Raw genomic sequence first — 24,066 nt, 5'->3', positions numbered from 1 at the left:
AGCCAAAAGCCGTTCAAGCTTGGCTTAACTAGACTGTAAAATCAAACCTTGTTTTCATGAGAGAGCCTGAGCTGAGGGGTGTTCTGTTCTGCTTTTCCAGTTTCCTGTAGTAAAAATAAAAGTAATTATTATTATACCAAAACAGCCTTCCTGCTATCTGAGTCTCAAGCCAGCAACACCTGTAGTGGCAAAAGAGGAGGAAGGAGGAGTGAGACAGAAAAAATTTTGAAGCTGCATCAAGATCTTGGTTTCAATATCAAGCTAATGTTTGATGGGGACCTTCCTACTTGGAAGGGACGTAACGCTTCGGTTTAGACAACCTTGGGAAGGAAAGCGCTCCAGCTCGCGCGCAGGCTGTGCTTGGTGCGGTGCAGACGGTGCTGATGTTGGGCTCTGCCGGCTGGTTCCAGGCACATACGAAGCCTTTGCTTTTACTTTCCTTGTTGAACAAGTTATTTGAGAGAGGGTGGCATCTTCAGGTCGCTGGTGAGGGTCAGGGCTTCTGTCATGGTAGGAGCTACAAAAGAAGATGGCACACTTACTCATATCTTGATGTCTAGGTAGAAAAGATGGAAGGGGGGGGCAAAAAAAAAGTGAAATCGAAGAGAAAGAGGCACCGAGTGAGAGGACAGTGGAGAAGCAGCTGCAGAGCTGCAGCTTAGAATGTACGTTGAAGTCAGTAAATTCATAGTTTCAGGTAAAACAGGATCTGGCTGTCCTGTGCTCACAGCACAAGCTGCAACATCTTCACCAGCGCTGCCTGGGCCAAGCCCTCAGCTTTCTGTCTGGATGTGACCTCTGACGAGAGCGTTCAGACTGGATACAATGTGCAGAAGCGTTTAGGACAGTGTTTTTAAAAGTAAAATTTAGGCAGTTAAACATCTCGGGAAACGTATGAGTTTGAGAATTTGGAAATCTTCAGCTGATCTAATCCTCTTCGTGTCAGCTATTCCAATGTAAGCTTTCGTTTTATTAAGTGGTTCCAGGCTGAATGTCCAGCTCCGACTCCCAGCCGTTGGCTCTGTTAAGTTTCGTTCCTCAAAACATGCTTCTTCATATCAGAGCTGCCGATACAGAGATTCTGTCGTCTCAACTTTTGCCCTTACGGACTGTGCCTCTTAACCTGGCTGAGAAGCAGGATTTTTTCTCAGACCACCCTTTGCTCCAGCCGCTCTGTGAGCAGCTCTCCAGGCAGAGGGATGGTGAGGGGTGAAGGTCCTCTTCCCAACTCCAGTGAAACAATGGATGGGGCCCTTAGGGCTGTTCCTGGTGTAAGATTCCCACTGGCGCTTACCGTTCACGTCGTACTTTGGGCTTTGTATTTGTCCTGGTTTCAGCTGGGATGGAGTTAATTTTCTTCTTAGCAGTTGGTGCAGTGCTGTGTTTTGGCTCTGATGTGAGAACAATGTTGACAGGATGCTGATGTTTTTAGCTGTTGCTGGGTGATGTTGATGCTAAATCAAGGACTTCTGGGTTTCCTGGGCCCTGCCAGGGAGAGGGCTGGAGGGGCACTTGAAATGGGGAAGGGACACAGCCAGGACAGGTGACCCAAGCTAGCCAAAGAGGTATTCCATACCATGGGACGTCATGCTGAGTATATAAGCTGGGGGAAGAAGAACAAAGGGGGGACATTTGGCATTATGGTGTTCGTCTTTATGAGTAAGCGTTATGCGTGATGGAGCCCGGCTTCCCCGGGGATGGCCAAGCACCAGCCTGCCCATGGGAAGTGGTGAATGAATCCCTTGCTTTGCTTTGCTTGCGTGTGTGGGTTTTGCTTTACCTATTAAATTGTTCTGATCTCCCCCTTGAGTTTCACATTCTTTTCTGATTCTTCTCCCCATCCCTCTGGGTGAGGGGGAGTGAGCGAGTGGCTGCGTGGGGCTGGGCCCCCGGCCGGGGTTAAACCAGGACAGTAATACAGCCAGCCAGCTCTTAGGCAGTGCTCCGAGGGGTGGTGCATCCTCCCTGGCATCCAGCAAACCCAGCATACCGAGATAAATCAATGGGTTTGATTATTTGATATGTCACTTGCAGGTTATAAGACAGGATTTGGGGTTTTTTTATGAAAACAATAAACAAAACGTTGCCACACGTCCACGGGCGGTGCAGGCTGCTGATCTGAACTGATACGCTTGACGGTCTGTTGATTTGCTCAGGGAACACCCCAAAAATTGGTTGTCCACATGGGATCCCTGACCTGCTGTGGTTCTGATTTCTCAGGACAGGGTTATATGCTGGAATAGATCAGAGTGTTCACGCAGCATGCTGGAAAGTCTTGAGACACACAGGGAAAGTGGAGTAAGGGAAGCAGACATAACTCAACTACAAGCTGAGCAGCATGGAGCACATGCTGTGGCCCACTTTCTTCCCCTGTAATTTGAAGTCCTTTATCAGCAAGGAGTAGGAATTGTCTTGCTCCATCTGCTTTGAGCTGGAAAGGCACAGTGACGGTACAAGAAGAGGTTAAATCATGAACAGTAAGGAGAATATGGATAGGGAGTTAACTCTTGGTTGTTCTTCACAAACAACGAGTGAGAAGGCAAAAAAGGAGGTTTTCAGGTACCAAGTTTAAGACAAAAGTACTTAACACTGTTAAAAAATACTCCATGGATGTGAAATCCCTTTTAGTGAAAAAAAGGGCTGTAAAATGTGAAAACATGTGAAATGTAGGAAGTCTCTAAGTCAGAGATTGAGGGGAGCTTGGAGGGCAGGTGGAGGAAATATTACTCGGTGTTAATCTCATTCCTTTGATCGTCTCTTAGGCACTTGGCTACCGGGTTATCTTGTCCCTTGGTCCATGTTGGCTAACAGTTTCCAGCTGAAGTGCCCCTGGTAGCTGATACCTGAGGCCGGACAAGCGTGCGATGCACAGAGCATCTCGGAGAGCAGCAGGCTGGGTGAGCACCCCGGCATCGCCAGGAGTGCGCGAGGCGGCGCTGCCGACTGAGCACACCCAGGAGCAATGACCAGGCAGCTGATATTTAATATGCTAGGTGGAGAATCCCATCTCCAGCTGTCATTTCAAACTACCTGTTCTTTTTGCTACAGCTTACTTACAAAGTGGCCTCCTTAACCTCTTGCATAACATGCAAAAAGGTTTTTGGTTGATTTTGATATTACAATGGCAAACGGCTGCACAAAGTTTTAAATTTCAGACTTTCACTTATGAAAAAATGAGAAGAGATCGGGAAATTATTTTTTTTACTTTATTGTGAATAGCAGAAGTCTAGCACCTTCAGGGATCAAAGTCTACGTGCCATTTTTAAGAATTTCCTTTAAATCCAAATCTGCTACAGATATAAACCCATAAGAATCAGCATTATCAATAGCCTCTTAGGTAGAAGATGGCATCTCTGATATTCTGGTGTCTCTCTATCGCAGTCCCCAAGGACAGCCTTTGAAAGCTTCTGAAGAAAAGAAGTTTTTACAGACTCCTGAAAACGCGCCATAGGATTTTCAGTTAGCCTGGATGCAAGGTCCTTGGTGCTGCATCTGAATTTGGACCTTTATTAGCAGTGCTTGGAGAAGGGCTTGTGTGAGCTTCTGAATATCCTCAGTTGGCACGATGGGGGTCCTGGTCCAAGACGGGGCACCCTGGGCTCCGTTGCTTGAGAAATGATGACAAAAAGGCCAAGTGGCTTTTGCAGCTGGGAACTCCCGTGCTGTGGGATCCATTGGTGGGAACCAGCCCCCCTGTTTTTCTTAGCACCAGTACGATACTTTTGAGATCCATTTCATATGGATGAAAACAACTTCTGGCAATGAGGCTGAAGACACGTCCAGCCCGTGTGGAGCAGAATGGAACCTGGCAGGAGTGAGCGATGCTCTTGAAGCAAGGATCTGGGAGTGACTTTCCGAAAAGACTGAGGAAAAAAAGAACAAACAAAAACCTCACCCCCTACCCCAAACCACACAAAAAACCCAAACCCAACCCAACCAACCAAACAACAAAAAAACCCAAACACCAAACCAACCAACCAAAAAAAACCCCAACCCCCAAACATTCACTTTACCATTGAAAGGAAAAGCTGAACGTGACATTCGAGCCTGCTCACTCCATGCTGGCTGTGCCTGAATATTTGTGCTGGAGGTGGCAGCCACGTCAGCCTCATTCCTTGCACCTGCAAAGGCTGGAGCAAGAGTAGCCACAAACATGTTTTAAGCATTTTGTTGAGGTGGGGTTGTTGTGTGGGAAGAGCTCTGTTAGTGAGATGGTGTTTTCTGTTTCAGCAGGGACTGCCTTTCAGGGCAAGGGGCTTACCACTCTTGCCCCTCACAGGAAAAAACTGGGGGGGGGGGTGTGTGTACAAAAGGGGCTGTCTGAGCGTAAAGTATCCGCAGAGAGAACGATTGTCTGCTGCTCTGTACAGTATGGCTGTTTCTGTGTTCCCCTATACATGGCAGCCCCTGCTTCTTTACCTGTGGGACGCAGCCTTCCCTTTCCCAGCGGCTGAGCCCGGCATCTGTTGTGGGGAGGGCTTGAGCCCCTGCATCCCACTGGCAGCTCTGTTCTCTTCAGCTGGCTGCCCTGGAACACAACTTTCCTGCTGGTGCCCGTGTTCCAGTTTCCTCCTTTTAGCAGAAGAGAATTTGATTTTTTTTTTCCCCTCACTGTTATTATGGGCTGCGAAGAACAGCTCTTAAATTAGCCCTGGGGAGGTGGGAAGGCAGAGAAAGCTCGCTGCGGGGAGTTGGTCTGGTACGTGTGATAAGCACAAGCTCTACCTGATTTGCCTGATGAACCCTGTCATATGCAGAGCCCTCTCTTGAGTTTGTTTCTGTTGTTTTAATTAACTTTTGGCAGTCATGCCAAGCACAAATCCCGCGCCTTTTTCCAACCGCTGCTGCAAAATTGCAACGAAGCTCTTTGGTGGCCATAGCTCTACTCAGGAAGCCGGGGTCCACCCAGGGAGCACCTGCTGAAACTCAAAGGCCTGTGTGAAGGTGCCAAAGGTCCAGAACAACCCATGATAGTGACCCTTTATCACCTTTCCTAAAATCCTCCTGCTCTGTTTTCTCTCCACCGCTCTGAACAGCTCAGAGACCTACAAATCTGCTGTTCTTGCCACTTTTTTGGGACGCCCAAGTGCTGTTCGGCCAGAGTTGCTCCTGCTGGATGCGTGCCGTGCTGTGCTGACCTGCACCCGTGTGGATAAGGGCTGGCCTGGGTGATGCTGGCCCCGGTACCTCTGAAGGCTGTCCCTCTGCGGGGGACACTTCTCAGCCCTGAGGACTATGGGGCGGTTGTGTTGGTCCAGACTGAGAGGATGCCCCCAGGTTGTCCTGTGGCACCTGCCAGGGGTGAAAGCATCCCAGAGCATCTAACAGTGGGGGAGGGGTGGGAGGCAGCACACAACCCCCTTCACTGCCCTGCAGCATCGATGGGCGATGCAGGATTTAGGTCCCCTGCCTAGGGAGGGGTGTGCCGGGTGCTGGGCACCTCTGTCACACAGCCCTGAGGTGCTGGCAGGAGGGAACAGCAACTTTTGAAGTGGACTGTAAATCCCCCAGGCTCCAGCTGAGGTGTTACGCTGTGTTTTCGACAGGGGAAGATAACTTGGCAGCCACCCATTTTAAAGTAAATCTGTCTTGAGAAGAGAGAGCTGCTCATGCGTTAGCGGGTGCTTCAGCCTTTGCGTAGAGTCCCGAAGAAGAGCAGCAACAGCAAGTCTCATCATCCAGTGCTGATCTTCATTAACCACATGAGAAACTGGGTTAAGCTACCTCAGGCAAAAAAATCCTGCAGGCTGCTGCGAGGCTCTGTCCGCTGGGAAAGGGCGCTGCTGCCGTGCAACGAGGAACCTAACCGTGTTATAAATAACTCTCCGTTGCTCCGAAAGAAACAGTAAGAGGCAAACCTTTCCTTCTCTCTTTCTGTTCTAGTTTTATCCCTTTTGGGTAGCGTCAAAGCGATTGTGAAAGCAGAGCCGGTGGCGAGCAGGGAGACAGCAGGTAGGGCGAGCACGTGGAGGGGGAGCAGGGACTGGTGTAGCTGGTGGTTAAACCTGACGCACAGGCGTGAGGTTGGGTGCTCACCTACACGGCATGGGGACGGGATTTCCAGCGCCACTGAGTCAGGCTGCAGCGGGAAGCTCCTTGCAGCCCGGTTTTGTCAGGTACCTGGTCCCCCTGGCTCAGAGGGTGCCCGGCCATCACGCCTGCAGGCTGCTCTTCTGGGAAGTAATGGGAGAAACGTTCATCCCAGTGCCTTGCAAGCTGCTCATGAGGTGTGATTTACAACCGGTCTGCTGATCCACCCTGCCTCTGTACATGTTTCCGCTGAAATTTGGTGATGTTACTAGAAAAATCCTAGGAAACAAATTGTTTGTGGTGGCCTGTGGGGACAAAAGCTCAGGAACCTCTTTTGCTTATTGCGTGAGCAACAGAAAGCTGTTACTGGCACCCACGGAATCCACTCGAGTGCCTGCACTTGGGGTGTGTGCACCCGCCCCAGGCCAGGCAGAAGGCAGATATATTTTATGCAATGTAAAAGCAGCTTCTGAAATCACTGTAGCGCACAAGCCTTGAAATTGGCTGCTGTCATCCCCAGCAAGGGTGCTGTTGACTATGGATGATTTGTTTAAAACCATCTAATGTCTGTTTATTGCATTGGCTAAGACCCCTGTAAGGAATACAGATGCTCAGCAGCTGGTCTGAGTCTTACTGAAGTACCTTTCAGACACATCAGAGCTCCTCTAGTCTGGGGTCACACACCCCAAGCTCCTGGCTGCAGTGACAATTTTTTCTTACATGAAGAGTGCTGGTATCTCCCCAAACCTTACCTGCAGGATGTAACAGCACCCATTGCTCGGCCTGGCTGCAGGCTGCACGGGCCATCAGCTGTGCTCACGTTAGTGAATACTTGATGTTGTCTGGTGTCTGAAAAGATAGAAACGGTGGAACTCCGCAGTGGCAGAGTTTTTCTGAACAGAGGAGTGCTCTACTCGCTCTGTATTAATCGTGGGATGGGAACAAAAAAAAAAGAGTGATTATCTGAACACAAACAGAAGCAGCTCTGTACCAGGTGGTCGTGGGTTATTGGGGACAGTAATGGGGAGGACTGAAAAAAAGATGAATTGGAGAGACGACAAGAAGAAGGACAGGATACACGAACTGCAGGAAAGCTGACAGGTACTGAATTACATTTTTTTTCTTTGTGAGTGTTGTATGGGGACTTTCTGCTGTGGCTGGGTGGAGATAGAGTTGCTTATATTTGGAGACCAGCTTTTTCATTTTTCAAATGTTCAAGAGATACACATGTACATTAATTCATATATGTGTCTTTAGCTTAAATGTTAAAAGGCTTTGGGATACAGATAGACTAACAGGCAATGAACTTTTCCGGTTCCTGGGAGTGATTTGCAATTCATTCTGGTGTGGCTGGCTGCAGATGCTAATCTTATTCACAGCAAATTAAAGAAATCTCTCCCATCCCCCCCTTCCCCTCACAACCTTCCATTTTTGTAGATTATTATTTGGCATCATTGTACCTGGCTGCTTGTTTTTAAATTTTGTGTCTGTCCAGGAGAGATTGAAGTGGTTTGCTTTGCTCTTTCCCCAAAGGGCACGAGACAGTGCTGCGATCTTAAATCCCGCCTTGTTCCTGGCGTGTCTGGATCTGGCAGAAGGGATAGCTAACCCTTATTTTAAGATTGCAATCCAGCCCTGAGTCACAGAAGAAAGAGCATGTTTTGGCTTGTTGCATCTTGTCATGGTCACGTCGTGGTTGGTACCCGCTGCCCCCGGGCCAGTGCGGGGTCCGGGCTGCGCTGCGGTGGGCGAGCCTGGCTGCTGGGGGAGGTTATTCTCATCCAGGTTTGTGGATCGCGAATTCCCCGTGAGCCTGAGAACCTGCTTTGCTGCTGCTCTTGCTTCTTGGATGAGGGGAGGACTGCAGGTTCACAGGCAAAACCTGTAATGGAAAACAGCTTCTGAAAAAAAAACCAAAAAAAAAATCAAGCTGATAAAGTACCCAAATCCTGTGCTAGTATCCCTGGTGCAGGTGTTGCTGGGGGGAATCGGGTCCAAGCCCTCGCCTGGGGAAGTGGGAACAGCAGAAGAGGGAAGGTCTCTGGCTCCTCGGTTCTCATCAGCTTCTGCCTTTTGTTTTCCTAAACTCTCGTTCCCAGACAGAACAGTGGCTGGCTGCGCATCTGACCTGTGCTGTCATCTAAGGAAACTGGAGTGTGGGGAGACTTTCTGGAGAGTGTTGAGGTGGCTTTGCTTTGCTGGGATCTAATGAGATGCCGTTCGTTACTGCATGTAAAGCACTTTTTTGAGTCTTGGATGAAGGTGCTTTAAGAGTGCCTGTGCTTTGACTTAGCGATGGCTGCGGGTGTCCTCCTCCTCCTCCTCCTCCGCATCTCTGACCTGGTACTTTCCTCTCTGCTCCTCTCTGGGGACGGAGGGGCAAGTGGAAGAGGATATTAGAAAGCACTGCAAAACGGATCGTTAAGTTTGGCTTGCTTAAGAAAGACTACGTTGTTAGAATTATTAGTTGCAAATTTTCTGGAGAATAATTTCATGGGAGATTGAGTTACTGCAGGCCTGGCCTGATCTGAAAGGCTGGCATTGTTTTAAATGACAGCGCTGAGGTTATGCGTGTGTGTGTATGTCTCTGTGTTGATCAGATCCTGGATTTCATAATTTCACAAATTAAATCCCTTGTTTTATTCAATTAGTGTGTTAAAGATGAATCACATTGCTTCTCGCAACTCTGATCATACAGCCTGATTACACACAGCATTAGCTCTGCTCGTGGCACGTCCAGGGAGCAGAGAGCAAAGCGATGTGCTGCTGGGGGTGGCCCCCCGACCGTGACAGTGAACTCAGAGAAATTCTCATTCGGTTTATCACACAGCTGAGCATCCTGACTGGTGCGTGGCTGGTCTCACTGCAAGGGCTCATCATCAGTCTCCTTAGGTCCCTCCTGCCGCTGCATGCCTATGGAGCGGTGTACGGAACCACCTGTGGGTGCAGGTGCCATGCTGTGCATGGCTGTTTGCACCTCGGGGAGCCCTGCCACCCGTCGGGCTGTGTTTGTGCCAATCCATCATGCTGATGATGCACCTGCATGTTTCCAGCCCCCACTGCATGCTGCAGGCACGCATGGTGCAGTTAATTCCTTCATCTTGCACGTGATGTCTCAAAGTAGAAACCTGTGGGTTCCTCCCCAGTTACTCGGCAGTGACCATTGTGGTGCAAAAAATACAAGGCAAGGGAGAAAAGGAACCTGTTTGTTGGAGGAGCAAGTTGTGTGAAAGGTCCAGGCTGCCTTTCAGACCAGCACATTAAGGGTTGTCAATTCAGCCACCTGTATGTTGAAAAGATTTTTGAGAGCTTGGCTTTGTCAAACATGCCAGTGGCTCCTGCCCTCCAAGAAAAAGTCACCCCCTTAGAGACTGGGTCCATAGAGATATTAAATAGGTCAAGGGGCTCACCGCTGGTTGCTTCTGTTAATGTTTGATTTTCCCTGAAAATCTGAATGTTTTTTCTTTGGACAGCTAAGATGCCAACTCAATTTCTTCCTGTGGAAAACACAAGTTACTGTGAAGAAAGATCCTGAGCACATTAGACACGGCAGCCACTTGGCAGATCACAGCACGAGGTCAGTGTTGAGCCACACGAGCACCTACCTGGAGGATGCTCTGCAGCCTGGTCCTCGGAGGTGGCCCTGTGGCCGCAAGGTGTGTGGAGCATCTTCATTGTGGTTGTTGGCAAAGACCCACTGTAACCCCACTTACGTGTTCTTTTGCAAGGTTTCTGCTCCCTTTGTGGATCAAGGTTTAAACCAGGTCGTAGTCGTTGTTGACTCGGAGCTGCGAAACAGCGGTTGCCCACAGATGACGCATGTCTGGTTTTGCCTGCAAATGCTGTTTACTTGGCGCGCAGGGCACGGGTTTGGTGGGTACCGCTGGTGGTACAGACGAACCTTGCCAGGAAGGGTCAGAGCATTAAGGACACAGGGCTGGTACCCTTTGCAGCTGCCTGTGTCCACCCCACACTGCCCTGAGGTGGCTGGGAAGCATCACTTTGGGTGTTGGGAGGGCAAGGGAGGGGAGCAGTCCCCCTTCCTATAACTGTGTTGACCATGTTGAAACGCTTTTTATAAACTCAGTTCTTCCTAAAGAAAATGCCTTTGTGCTCAATGGCTAGATTAAGATGTCAGGCTTTTGCCTCTAATGGTATTACAGTGAGCACCTGTAATTTCTCTAGCAGTATTTCCTCCATATCCTTTCAGCTACACACCCAGGGGACTACCAAACATCTTCCCCGCTTATTCCAGAAAAGAACGAGACAGAAAAGCAATCGGTAATATATCTGACTGTATTTCAAAGTTGTTGATTGTAAACAAACTTTGTTGAAGAAATAAAATCACATGACAAGATATCAGAGTGATACTATAAATCCATTTTGTTATTGTTGCCACACTTCACATTTTTTGGAACTCAGAATTTAGCTCATGGTGTACAAAACTTGTAAAAATTTATTGCAAGCGTGCCTTTGTGTAGAACAAAACCGGTGTCACAAAAGTAGTTCCCTGTCCCATGCAGAAACACAGTTGTGTATCTCTTGCCACAAAGAGGGTCACACACCTGCGTTTCTTGAAAGACTTGGCTGTTACAAAATTGCTCTGAGAAGTTAAAAAAAAAAAAAAAAAAGCAATTGCAGTGTATGCTTTACCTCTGGAATTTACACTTTCAATGGAAATTTTTTTTTAATTCTAAAGAATATGGAACTTTGCAACAGAACTGCAGTCGCTGATGCTGTGAGCACAGCCCGATGGAGTCGTCTTGAAAGTACTGAGCCAGCTAAAGCCCATCTTCGTGTTTGGAACCGTCACTGCATTTGATGGAATGCATGTTGCACATACTGAAATGAAAATGAGACGTAGAGGGGGAGATTCCTTCTCGAGAATTCCCATAATTCCCGTTTCTACTGTGGCGCTTCCCCTGACTGTCGCTCCCCCACCGTGCGGACAGGCAGCAGTGCTTTGACTCCAAGGTTGGCGACTACTGAACGCGTAGAGCATAAGGAAAGGCATGGAGTGAGGCCAGCCATGCAGCTAAAGCAGGGGTTATGTTGCTAAAGCAGCTATGTGGACTGGTTGTATTAAACGTCAGCCTTTTTAATACAAAGGCATCAGGGGATGGGGGTGTCCACATGCTGGAAAGATGAAAGTTGGAAGGGAGCACCTGGCTCCTCTCCCTCTGCATGCCCAACCTCTGAGCTCCCCTCTGCCTCCTCAAACCTGCTGTTCTCCTTAAACTCCTCCTTGTGTCAGACTGAGCCGATTAGCCTCACCTACACGGATCAGATTAATCTCTGGCATAAACGTGAGTTTTGCTATCTCTAATCTCACCCCAGACCGCGGGGGTCAAGTTATTTTTAATTTCAGTACTGAAATGCCAGGCAAAAATTTGGCTTATAACTATTACAAAAATCCCGGTGGCAAAAGTAAGTCCAAGAGACCTGCAATTTTTTTTCCATCAAATGAGTAACTGTTTCATAGAGAGGTGCGAGTCGTTCAGCACTCATGTTTTGCATACACAGATTAACCGGAGAACAAGACCACAAAGTCAGTTTGACACCAAGTGGGTTGGGGTTCTGGACAGATGAACCTAGTGTATTTGGCCTTGCTTTTTGGTGCAAAAATGGTGGGGGTTTTTTTGGTAACTAGTGAAACTGGGACAAAATGCTCTCTTTGAAATCCAAATCTCACTGTGAATACTTGAAGAGTGAAAGCATTTGCCAGCTGCTTTATTTTAGAGATTGAGTCGCCAGGGCTGGGAGCAAACTGTATGGGCCTGGCATTTTCCCTTCCCTAGCAAAACATACAAGACTAGCTTGACCCAAAGAGCCTGGATCCCAAATTGCCCTCGTCTCTCCCCTCTTTGTTTACCCAATCGGGCCTAAAACATGGCATTACAGTCCTTTCCCACTAGGTTCTCCATCCAGGTCCCCCATGCATTCGAGGGATGTTGCAGTTAAATCAAACGAGCACTTTTGCAGAGTGATGTTTTCATGGGTAAGATTTTTGCACTACACATCATGTGGACCACCTTGACATCTAATGCAAGCAATTATTACTTCAGAAGAGCGATACAAAAGGGATTCACCACTTAAGGCCTTTTTGTGATACCTAACACCTGTTCACCAGACCCATCAGTGTGGAAGAGTTCAAAAACAAACAAACAAACAAAAATAATCCCCCAAACACACCAAAGAACTCCCCAGACCATGTCAAAGGCCCCTCTTTGACAGCAAGCTCGAGCTGAGGAATGTCACAGCCATTCCAATGGGAGCAGAACAGTGAGCGTGGTGATGCTGATCCCTGGTTTGGGTCCCTCCGAACCTGACAGGACAGCACTACTGCGGCAAACAGGCAACACCTTCACAGTGATTGCAATCAGTATGGGCTTCAGAAACAATACCCTGTTTCATTGGAGAGCTGCAAAATAGCAGAAAGGACCAGCAAAATCATAGGATAAAGGTAAGCTGAAAGGCCAACTCTGTGTTGTCACCTCTTCCAAGACTGATCAAGAACCCGTGGGATGATTTGGATGTGCGCTAAATGCATGGAACAAGGGAAGCAAAGGAAAGCGTAGGGCAGGAAACTTCTCCAGGGCTAGATTTCTGAAGACACAGAGCTGTCTCTCAAAAAAAAGAGGAAGAGAATCTTTTTATACAAAGCACAGACATTCTCAACTGCTCCCCAGCAGTGAGATGATGACGCAGGGGCTTTTCCAGTTCCAGTTCATAATGCTTCTGGAAACAAAGGTAGGTTAGGGAAGAACAGTTACAAGAAGGAATATATGTCAAGCAGCACTGGTGACAGGCTTGCATTTGGGCAGACAATGACGTGATCTATCTGTGCAAGATATCCTAGTTAATGACAGGCCAAATATATACATGTTTTGAGCTCAGGAGTTCCTCGCCTTTGTAAAATGTTGCTAACAGTCCTTTGACACGTGAATGGTTTTCTCAACCAGATTGAGATGAGCTCTTTTTTTACAAACAACTGATCTTACATCAGTCATAGCAACAAGAAAGCGCCAAGGCAAACTCCACAACAGAGATGGATGGAAGACTTCATATTCCATTTAAACCTCAGTGACTTTTCTCAAGTCAGTCTTAGTAACTGTTTGTCTGCATTTCACATTGATTACGGGACTATAGCAGGGCTTCAGATTCTTCATTTATCTCCTCTAAGCTCCTCAAGGCAGGCTGGGCTGCTATGTTTTGTTCAGTTCTCTCTTACCTTCAGTGCCAACTTGGTTTTGACTCATACTGGCCTATATGGTGTAAGGACTCTGTGCTGACAAAGCCCCACGGTCCTTACTTTAGGGTTGAGTGATGTTCCACATGCTCTTGTTTCTAATTTGGAAAAGAGCATTTGAACAAGAACCAAGTCACTGAAAATGCAGAACATGGACTTTACTCAGCAGGAGTGTGAACTCCACTATAGTTTCATCACCCCCTTACCTGTGCTGTGCCTCAGTGTCTGATCAGGGAAGGGTAAGCTCGTGTTTGAGAAGCTAATGATGTCTCATGAGTGCTGAGGTTGTTATAGCACTTTGCAATCCTTGTGTGGAAGGTAGCACAGATGCGCAGAATTATCACTGCAGCGTAATTCCCTGCTCATTACTAAAATCAGTTCCAGGACTAGGGAACTAAGACATGTAAGACTGAGAATGGAGATGCTGGAGGCCTCTTTCACTATTCACCAGCTCAAGACACACTACTAAATGAATGTTAGAAGGAAACAAACCTCTTCAGCCAATAAAGACAGACATAAAAATAAAGCCACAGAAGTGTAGCTGGAGGTAAAGAATGGGAATGCTGTTTTGAGTTGTCGTCCTTAATGTAAGTCTGGAAGCAGCTAAATTGTTTTCTTCAGACAGTTCCTAGAGAAAAAATAAAGTTGTACCTATTAGGGACACTGAGACTGCTCTAAGTGGGGATTCCCGGACCACCTTGTAAATGCAGAAGGGCTGGGGCTAGAGAACAGAAATGGAAAAGGGAGATGAGATTCCTTTACATTGCGCACTAGTATCAAGTGCACAAACGGGCTGAAGTAAAAAAGTGGCAGAGTTTCTGCAAGCCCTTGAAGCGTTTTTCAACGGAGATAACAGCAGTGGAAACCACTTCGCAGTCAGTGTTACATTACACACTGGGAAGTGTTTTCCAAGAAAGGATTGTGGCATAGCAGGTATTTCTTGAAAGAAGTATTGTGCATAGAAGGTGGTCAATATGTCTTACTGATGGTCTCAGTTCTTTGAAAAAATGTTTGCATACCATAAGTAAGTAATTTTCAGTTTTCAGAAGTACATGTGAATGAAAACTCAATTCAGCAGAAAAGAAAGGTGCCCTGCTGCTCCCTTGTCTACTTCAGCTTCAAACTTTTTTTATCCCTGGAAAAATTTAGAGACGGTCCTCTGTGACATGAGCACTTCCACTGCATCTTAGCTACTGCTAAGCTTTAGGATCTCTTACCAGATTGTCTCAAGGCTACACCCCACCCCAAACAACCCAAACTTGCTATCATTTCACAAGCCATTGCACAATTAACACACACATGCACACTAAAACTAGCATCCTTGCACTACTTTGAGATTAACCCCCTCTTTTTTCCCCCCCCTTTAACTAGGGAGAAGTTTTAATGTTACAAGCAGGTGGGGAACCAAATCTGAGTAAGCCAGTCTGCAGTAAAGGAAACGCTACAGAAGCTGAGCTGCAGTTAAAAAACTTTTGCCTTTTTAAAAACGATTCAGTTTCTTCCTTAGTTACTTTGCCTCATTTGTACTAACATAGAGAAAGTGCAAGATGCTTTTCCAACAAGGAGAAATCTTAACTTTCCCCAACCCTATCCCCTCCCAGCCAATAAATGGAGAAGGTGAGGTGGAATAGTCATCTGTGGATATAGACTATGCTTTGGTGGCTTTTGCTTGTTGGCTTCAAGAGCCAAAATTCAGGCATTTCGTACATATAAATATATATAAATATTTTTGCTTATTTATGGAATGTTTGTGCATGTTTAGGGCACCAGTTCAAAATGATGAGGGATGGTTAAGGCTAAGAAAATGAAATTAATTGCAAAGCTATAATTTTCTCTTCATTTTTCTCCTCTACAAGTAGGAGACTAAAGCATCTTCCCTGTAATAGTCAGCCACTGCGTAATCCCCCATCAACACCAATTCTAGGGAAAACTACTCAGGACCCAGTCCCTGAGGCAAAAAGCTAGGACCTCATCATTTTAGCTCAAGTAATCTATATCATTAACAGCATATATCAGTGGAAAATTAAACATTCCAAGTTCTTGGACTGTCACCTGAAAAAAGAAAAGGCATTTTCTGTATGGGATGGCCTAGATCTAAGCCTTTAAGCATACGTAGAGTAACGTAACAATTGGCCAAGGGCTCCAGATCTATCTCAGGGTGCTCTGACAGAGCTGGAGAGCGCTGTGCTTGCTCCTCAGACGTGCCAGGTGAGTCCCAGGCAGTCCTGCAAACCTCCCCGTCTCTGCTCAGGGCCTGCGCACCTTGCCAGTGCTCTGACATTGCAGGGGACTGCCAGGAACCCGGGCTCCCAGGAGCTACTGTTCATTCGAGCTGTCCCATCAGCAAAGTTCCAGCCTAGACGTTTCCTTGCTGCCTCAATTTTGACTGCCGCATAAATTTACAGGACATCATGAACTTGTAGCTGCTCTTCCTGTTGCAATAGAGGCTGGCATTGCCTGAGACAGGGAGCAACGAGAACACCATTTGCCTTTAGGTACCCCTGTGGAATTCTCAAATAAAAGGACACTGTGGGCTTATATTGCTGAGCATTTGTTTTTCCTGACTCACACTAGCTCCTCTCCCCTTTGAATACTTACAAGACTAACAAGAACCAGCTACCACACACACTCCATCTGAAGAGGGGTGGTCTCAGTTCTCTGCAGGGCCAAGAAGTTTTGACCTCATTTTTGGGCTCCTACACAGCTTTGCATTGCCAAGGACTGGAGTGGCACAAACCTCCTCCCTTCCTTTTGAGGCTAGGAGGCCTCGGTGCACAAGGCTTTGTCCTTTCTCCCACATTTCCTGGGTGGAGACCTTGTGGACTGAGAAGTGACAAGGGATGCTTGGGAAGCCCACTGCTGTACATCGTGCAGCTGGCAGGCAGAGCAGGACGGGTGGGACAGCAGCCAGGCTGTATTGCAAGCAGAACCACCATGGAGGTCACCACCCCTTGCTCTCCCTGCAACCAGGTGAGATCTGCCTCTAAGTCTACTCCAAAAAAATAAGACTTTGGTGGAAATAGAAAGATGTCAGTGCGAGGATGCTCCTTGGGCTAGTCAGTAATTTACTAACCCCTGCTGGATCCTTCTTCTGTTACAATTTACATGCTATGCGTTTGCACATCACATAATGATGAAACTTGGGGAGTCCTCAAATTCATGTTAGCTACCTACCCTTCTACCGTCTCTCGCCAGATAGATACACCAGAACCTGGTGAAGTTTACACTGATAAAGAAGTAACTCACCCACTCACTCCATCCCTCTTGAATCAACCCAAGTCACTCTTTGGTAAAAGTTTTCAGGCTCGGGGACCTAAAACCAGCTGGTCCTCTGAGCAACATGTTTCTGCCCTGTAAGTTAATGCAATTCTCTTTGTGTCCATCACTGCTAACCTTTAGAATACAGAGTTTTTTGCTGATTGAGTTGTGGGCTGAAATCAATAATGTGTAGAGGACAGGGCAGTATTTCACCTCAGCATCAATTCTTCCCATTTCAATCAGACTCCTCTCTCTCTCAGCACTGTTTTCCAAAGCTTCAGCAGCCTTCAGATTCCACGAGCACCAAAATGTGGCATTTCAGCCTTGGACACCAATTCATGACAATGCTTGTCCTCTACAGTGTTACTCAGAACAGAACGCTTTGGGCTTGCTCTATTTTAGTGAGGTTTAAGGTCTGGTTGCAACTGGACTTCTTTCCTTTTGTAAAACACAACGCTATGTTATTTTGCTAAACATGTAATCTGCTTAACTACAACTACTGTGACAAGCCCTGAATTCCAACAAGAAGAATTCCTACCGAACACCCTGCAGTGATAATGGGAAACACACTGCTATTAGTGACTTATTTTTTTCCTGCCAACCGTGTGCCAAAAAAGTCTTGACAGTTACAAAAAGAAAAGAAAGATACTGTTGTTCCTAAAAACTTAACAGTCCATTACACTAGATTTTTAAGCAACATTTAAGATACAGTTGAAATCAAGAAAAAACTAGAATTGTTATATTCTGACTTCTCACCTATACACCAACCGTGGCAGTTAAGATGTGAGGCAGTATACTTACTGGTTTACTCACTGTTAATACTCACAGTATTACTCACTGTTTGTTTGTGTATAAAATGTTTCATCCTCGTTAAAAAAGAAAATCAATGTAATGTATTTCCATTTTAAATTCACTAGCATATTTGGTTTCTCCTAATTTTGCTGTGTACTAACTGAAATCAAATTGCCTTACATTAATAAAAACAAAGAAAGAAAAAGAAAAAAAAAAAGGACAGAAAGAAAAAGTCTGAACTGGTCCTCGATCCCTGGCTGCGTGCCTGTGAAGGTTTTGTTTGTCAATACATTTGCTTCAGTGTTTGTGTATCTGAACTGCTTCATTTAGCACACCGGGAGGACAGCAGCGATGCCGTACAGGATGGCAGGCACTCCCAGCCACAGCCCATGGTGCAGACTCACGTTGCTTGTCCCAGAATTGAGTAACTCCAAGTAAGGTACAGAGTTTTCTGTAATACCCGCCTAGGACTGCTGAGCTGTGTCAGCTTATGACAAGCTCTTAGCCCAAGAGGAACTTTACAAGATGACCCTGTTCAACAAATAGTACGGAGATGACGACTAATATAAGTCTGTTTCTGGTGTACAGATTCCCACAGGGCATTCACATACGCAATTTTGTTTCAGCTTTTCCAGTGGCACTTTCTGCGGGACATGTTTACATCCAGCTGCTACTAGGAACAAAGTTTCCACCTCTCTAGTGGCATCCCTTGGCATTTTTGGATGACAGCACTGGTGGTGTCACAAGTTCCTTGCTTTGCCGTTCCAGGTGTGGTATCTTCTTCTGCTTACCCTCCACCCCCTGCCTGTGCCACCAAGAACAATGCATCAATGGGACGGTGAGGTGTCTTCCAAGCCCAGAAGCTCCTTTACAAGTCTCTCACCAAACTGTGCGCGGCTATACCTTGACACATGGTAGGCCTCCGACATTTTGTAGAGGATGTAGGCATTGTTTATAGCGATGCTGATGGCAAACCAGAATACTTGTTGCCAGGTCTTGTTTGGTTTGTGGGAAATGAAATACCTAAAAAGCCAAGAGAGAAGGGGAGGGAAAAACACCGTTCAGCCAAACACTTGCAGCTGGGATGCAAGAAATAACCCCCACAACTCTGCAGTCCCAAAGGGGAACCAGGCCCAGGACTTAACACCTAGTGCAAGTATCATCTAAAGAAATTTTGTACAATGTATTTGACAGTCATTTACAGTTAAGTTGCACAATTTTGGAAATATCTAGTGGTCTTTAAACAAACAGACTTCCTCGCTCTCAGAAGCCAAACCTCAGCAACACTCACCTCTGCACCACTCCGTGTAAGCAAAAGTACAGATACGGACTCCTCGACCTTACCGTGACAAACACCCATGTGATGGGAGCTGTGGGTCTGAATCCCTTTAATTTGATACTAAGAAGAAAAAAAGCCTCAGGCACATTACATTACAGTGTAGGGAAGACTACTGGTGCTTCTCCTCTTGTTTATCTCTATTGCTAGCAAAGAGTGATTGCTGCTGCTGTCAACAGTAGGTGGGAGGATGTGGGGGTAGAGCCGGAGCATGCAGTGCTGGTATGTGGAACACCTCTCCATAAGGCAGAACTAGAAAAGACTGACATCCTTATATTTAGGTTCTGACTAATTCTAGGACTGCCAGAATATTCACTCTTTGGTCATAAGATTTCCCACTTTCCTACCTTCATTTTTTCATTAACCATTTAAATCTACTAATACACCTCTTTTTTGTATTGATTTCCAGAGATCCGATCACAGCATCGGTCTCCAGCAACCACCTCCTCTCCTCTTATCTCCTCTGCTGAATTCTTGCTGCCTTGCCCAGAACTGGTTTGGAAAACCCCTGCTGCTTTTTCACTCTCCTCAATTTTTAGCTCTTGAAATCTTCTGCACCTCATCGCTATTCCCACAGCCAAGCTTCACCACTGCTATTCTTACTCATCTCTGTTTCTCCCTGCTACATTAAGAGCTAACACTGAGGAGCCCAAATCTAGAAGCCAAAACATCTGCATTCTGCTTTCCCAGATCATCTAGATCACCTTTACAGCCACAACTGAACATCCTTTTCTTCTGGCTCCAGGTGACACAAATTATCACCAGATAATCACCTAAACACCATCTGCTGATAGCGGTGGAGAGCTGAGGTAGCCAGAGACACTTGTAGGGCTGGTAGACCCTGATTGAATTCTCTATTTAGCTTTCAATTTGATGTGGCAAAAATCATCAGCCTGCTGGCTCATAGCACTTCTTAAAAGTCATTTACAAGATGCTAAGAATGTAAGTCTCCAATTTTTTTTTGACTAGTGGATGGGTAGATAGAGCCAAAACAACACTAGCAATGCAGCTCTTGCCCTTGGGCAGAGCCAGCTTCTGACCGGAGTTTTGTCAGAGATTAATTCCATGAAAGCAGAATCGAACCCCCAGCTGCAGCTCAAACATTGCAGCAACAGAAAAGGAGTGAAAGACATAAAAACACACACATGCACATATTCTTACTTGCTGTATTTGTCGTCATATTTGCAGATATAGCTAAGGTGAGCAGCAAAGGCTTCAACTGCCAACGGGCATGGAATTTCTCCGCTTTTTCTCTTGATTATAACTCCTGCATCAATTAGAAACATAACCATTTTAAATCCGTATCACAGGTCTAGCAATTAAAAGATATGGTTTCTTATACAGTTTATTGTCAAATAAACCTTATTGACAGTTTCTGCCCTAAAACTGGAAAGTTATCTGTAACAGAGATGCTAATTTGAATTCTTTTTTCCATTGGAAGCACACCGAGTGAGTGAAAGGGGAAGAAAAGGGATCAGTTTTCAGTCGGAAATCAAAAGATGTTAGACACAAACACTTTTAACATATGCTCAGGGAAAAACACACATTGCCATAGTCCCACAGCAGCCCCCTACAGACAGTATTAGTCCCTCTTCTGTTGGGTCACAATTAGTTGTGGTCACCTCCAGAGCTGTGACTTGCTATTTTGTGCTTTGAGTTCTGAAGGACCCAGATGAGTCATTTGATAAATCCTTTGCTTATCTCCAGCCCTGGGGCCCAAGAACAACATTATCTCCACTCCACTGGGTGCTAACTGACAAAAGAAAATACAGTAAGAAGGAGCCAAGGGGCTAAACTCAGTCCACGTAAGAGGTGATGCTGATGGGTGAGTTGAAGGAGCCACAACCACAGGAACTGAAATGAGAAGCAGCCCGATACGCTGCTGTGGGGAGCCAGAGCTCAGGCATACGCTTAGGTTGCTCGGTGGAGCTAAGCACACGTTACTCTGCCTGCGAGCAATGCTTCCTGCGCTGCCTGGTCAGCTGACTAGGCAATTCAGCTCATCACAGGGAGGATTATCCTGCCCATTGCACAGACCTGTGGCAAGGCGACGAGTCCTGGGCCCCTACAGCTACCTGCCAGCCGCTGCGCTTAGACAAAGATGTGGTGCCTAGAGCAGGTTACTCCACCAACAGGCCCTGTTCCCTCACATGGTGCATCTTTGACCTGGCCTTCTCCACCACTAAGGTGTATTTATGAGTCAAACGCTCTTCCAAGAAACTCCTCCAGCTCTTCTTTGATTTATTTCTCCTGTCCTCAGTGTTTTCCCTGTCTATGGGAAGCTCCTTCTAGGAGGGAAGAATGAGTAAAATAAACTTACAGTACAGGAGTATGTTCCCTAACTTGGAGACTTTATGTCCCCACAGAGTGTGAAGGTCACCTTTCCAGGGTACAGACCACCTCCTGCTCCATGTCTGTGGCAGACACCCCTTCTCTTTCCCAGGCACAACACTATTTCTCCAGGTCTAGAGAAGCACAGGCTTGGTTGCATCCCTTCGCAGCATTGTTTCAGTACAGGTGCAATCCTGGGTTTTCTCATTTCTCAAGCCTTCAAACTCACATTGCTTTCCTTCTATCAACTCTTTTACAATCATCCCTAAAATGCTCCTCACGTTTTCATTACAGACTTCACCATTCCATTCCTTCAGCTGGAAGTCTCACTCCATCCATTATCTCTGTCAAGCCCCCTGTGCTGTCCTAGCTGGCACACTCTATTTTGAAGCAAGACTTATGACACATACTAAATGTCATGTTACAGCTGAGCCATGCAGCAATTTATTTGGTGTCTTTAAAGTCTGATTTTTCAAGAATCCAAAATGATATCACCTCTAAATTGTTCAACACCCTCTCCTTTCACCTCTGCCCCACCAAGCTGGGCGTAAAATTACCCCAAAGAGAGGACAAAACCCCACAATCTAATAAATAAATCCTTTGTTACATTCACATATTTATTATGCTGCTTTTTTTGGTCCTTTTATGGAGTCCTACAAAAATCTGGCCAGTGTGAGGTAAAAGGGAGGATATACCACCAGCATGAGCCATCAGTGCTGCAGAGTCACTTGCCATCCCATCTAGGCAGGTCAGGAAAGGTTAGTATGTTCCTGGTGCCAGTGTTTTACAAAACCCCCTCTCCTTTCTCCTCTTGCTCGCCTCTTCGCTTTCCTCTCCCTCTCTTAGTTTGGATGATTTATATTTCCTTTGTAATTTGCTTCGTATTCACAATTCTTAAACAAATGCATTGCCGTGGCAGCTATAGGGGTACCATATACACCCTCTCACTTTTTTATTATGTTCCATGTAACGTTTCTGTTTTGAGAATATAAATAGCTTCATAGGCACATTACTTTTATAGCCTTTCCTCGGTTCGTTTCATAGCCACAGGCCACCTCTCCAGGGAAGACAACCGCCGGAGCTTGGTTGCTCCTAGCTGCAGGTCTCCGTGGCAAGCGGTCCCAAGCCAGCTGACTCACCCGCGCATCTGATGAGATATTTCCCCTCCTGGTCCTCCCCCAGCAGCGCCGTGTTCCCATCCCTCCAGGGAACACACCACCTGCGCTGCAGCCGCAGCCTGCCTTTGCCAGCGTGCTGGATGGGGTGCAGGCTGCCGGGCTCCCGGCTGCTACCGCAGACAGGCATCAGCTTACGGGTTTGGGGTTTTTTTTTTTTAATCTTTTTTTTATTTTTAATTTAAAGTTTTTAAGCTGTAAGCTCATCAAGCGAAGCCTGGAAAATACTGCCCCAAACGAAACAAGCAGAAAGACAAAGGTGTACATATGTTGCTTCCTCAAAGCACTTATTCTCAGTCAGCCTGTGATTTTAGGAGCTAGAACCATGTTCATAAAAAACAGAGGCTCAGTAATACTACCACTTGCACCCACCCTGGCAAACACTGAGATGGCATAACGTAACAGAGGGTGCACTGCATGTACCGGGTGCTATATGGTCTTTTATCAGGACTTAGATTGGTTACAGTTTTAATGAGAACTGCAGGCACTCAGCATTCTACAAGGTCTAATGTTCAAGGTCTTCCCATTGGAGTCCTCTGGTCCCATCCTCACTCTCACCATACTCGAACACAAGTCCCTGAATGAGGTCTTGCAAGCTTTTTCTCAGGATTCAGGAATTTCAGGAAACTAGATAGTCACCAGATTCCTCACTCCAGCTTCTCCTGAGCTAAGAGCCACACAGGGTCTTACACAACTGCTTCATGCAATTGCAATGCCACCACACCATCTTCCACTTCTCACAAGTCACTTGTGAGATGTCAGCATGACATTTGCAGCTCTTTAGTCCTTGTGTATGTGTCCTGAGCTTTGTTTTCTATCCTTAGCTATTATCTGTTTAGCTTTTAAGTAGAGCTGGTTGGTGAAGAGCAGCTGTGAAAGCTCTTCTTGAAAAAAAGCTAATTCATCTTGGGTTCAACAAGCTTTTGCTAAAGATGTCATTCTAGTCACCCTGCTGTGCAGCAAGTGAGGTTGCTGCCTGCTCCATTCTGCTTCATATGAAACACAGAAAACATTGTAGTTATTTCTAGAATACAGTAACGGAGATGCTGGGAAAAACTGGGCACCAGATCTAGAGTGGAAAAAACAAAAATGCAGCCTTGTCCCACAGACGGGGAGGTCTGGGCCAGCACATACTTCATCTGCTTCAGAATAAAGGTTACTTTAGTCTCTGGGGGTCTCAATCTCTTTTGGCATCTCAGTTTTTCTGTAATACAGGCACAAGGAAAAATTAAACTTAAGTTAAAGCTTAACAGAAATTAAAAACCCCACTGAAGTTTGTTCTAGGCAGAAGCTTCATACTTGATAGTAAGAGTAAGCAGAATAATTTTTGCAAGACTAAAGGAAGAGGACTCATCCTTTACATCTGAGATGATGTATTATGACACATTGGTTCAAAACATCCATAAGAAATAACCTGCTGCATCTAAGAATAGTATTCATAGATCAGCTCTGACAAGTGTACTGCCCTCCTGGTGCCTCTGGCTTGGTTGGGATTTCCATTCCAAGTACAGGCAAGATTTACCTTCTCGACTTGCCTTTAAATTGCAATAAATAGCTCATTATTAGCTACACCCACCTCTTTTTTCATCCTAAATTTTGTTTTGACCATCTCTTGCCTTCTGTTTTTAAGGTTCTCTTCAGGGCCTCCTCCACCCCTGCCAACATTTACACTCAACCAAGCGCAAACACGCACCATGTGGCCGGCAATCCCACTGGCATCAGTCTCTGTCCAACTACCCTGCGTAGGTTTTATTTCCTTTTGTCCTTACTTCCTCTCCCGTCGAACACATGTGCTCAGCAGGTCTGTGCTACAGGTTTGCCTCAAGGAGCATGGATTCCTCTTCTTCCTCCTCCTCTATATTTACACGCCTTAGAGGAGACTTCGGTGGTCGGGC

The 24,066-nt window shown here is 46.3% G+C and overlaps 1 protein-coding gene and 1 long non-coding RNA gene across 2 annotated transcripts in view; one reads left to right on the top strand and one right to left on the bottom strand.

Annotated features, from left to right (window-relative positions):
- Window positions 1–6,579: 6,579 nt before the first annotated feature.
- LOC114015198 (uncharacterized) lies at window positions 6,580–10,693 on the top strand. The gene is made up of 3 exons (XR_003558986.2): window positions 6,580–8,262; window positions 9,504–9,607; window positions 9,759–10,693. It is a non-coding gene; the product is annotated as an uncharacterized LOC114015198 (long non-coding RNA).
- The window catches only part of PGBD5 (piggyBac transposable element derived 5), a 73,812-nt gene continuing 60,056 nt past the window's right edge, over window positions 10,311–24,066 (bottom strand). The window contains exons 6-7 of the mRNA XM_055714493.1: window positions 19,827–19,932; window positions 10,311–18,352 (exon numbers count right to left, since the gene is read on the bottom strand). Coding sequence (XP_055570468.1) covers window positions 18,157–18,352; window positions 19,827–19,932 — 302 coding nt within the window. The 3' untranslated portion in view covers window positions 10,311–18,156. The remainder of the gene's footprint in view (window positions 18,353–19,826; window positions 19,933–24,066) is intronic.

The sequence above is a fragment of the Falco cherrug genome, chromosome 6 (genome assembly GCF_023634085.1).
Source record: "Falco cherrug isolate bFalChe1 chromosome 6, bFalChe1.pri, whole genome shotgun sequence".
In the NCBI taxonomy this organism is placed as follows: Eukaryota; Metazoa; Chordata; class Aves; order Falconiformes; family Falconidae; genus Falco; species Falco cherrug.
The sequence above is the reverse complement of the archived record's forward strand: the minus strand, read 5'-3'. Positions and strand labels throughout refer to the sequence as shown.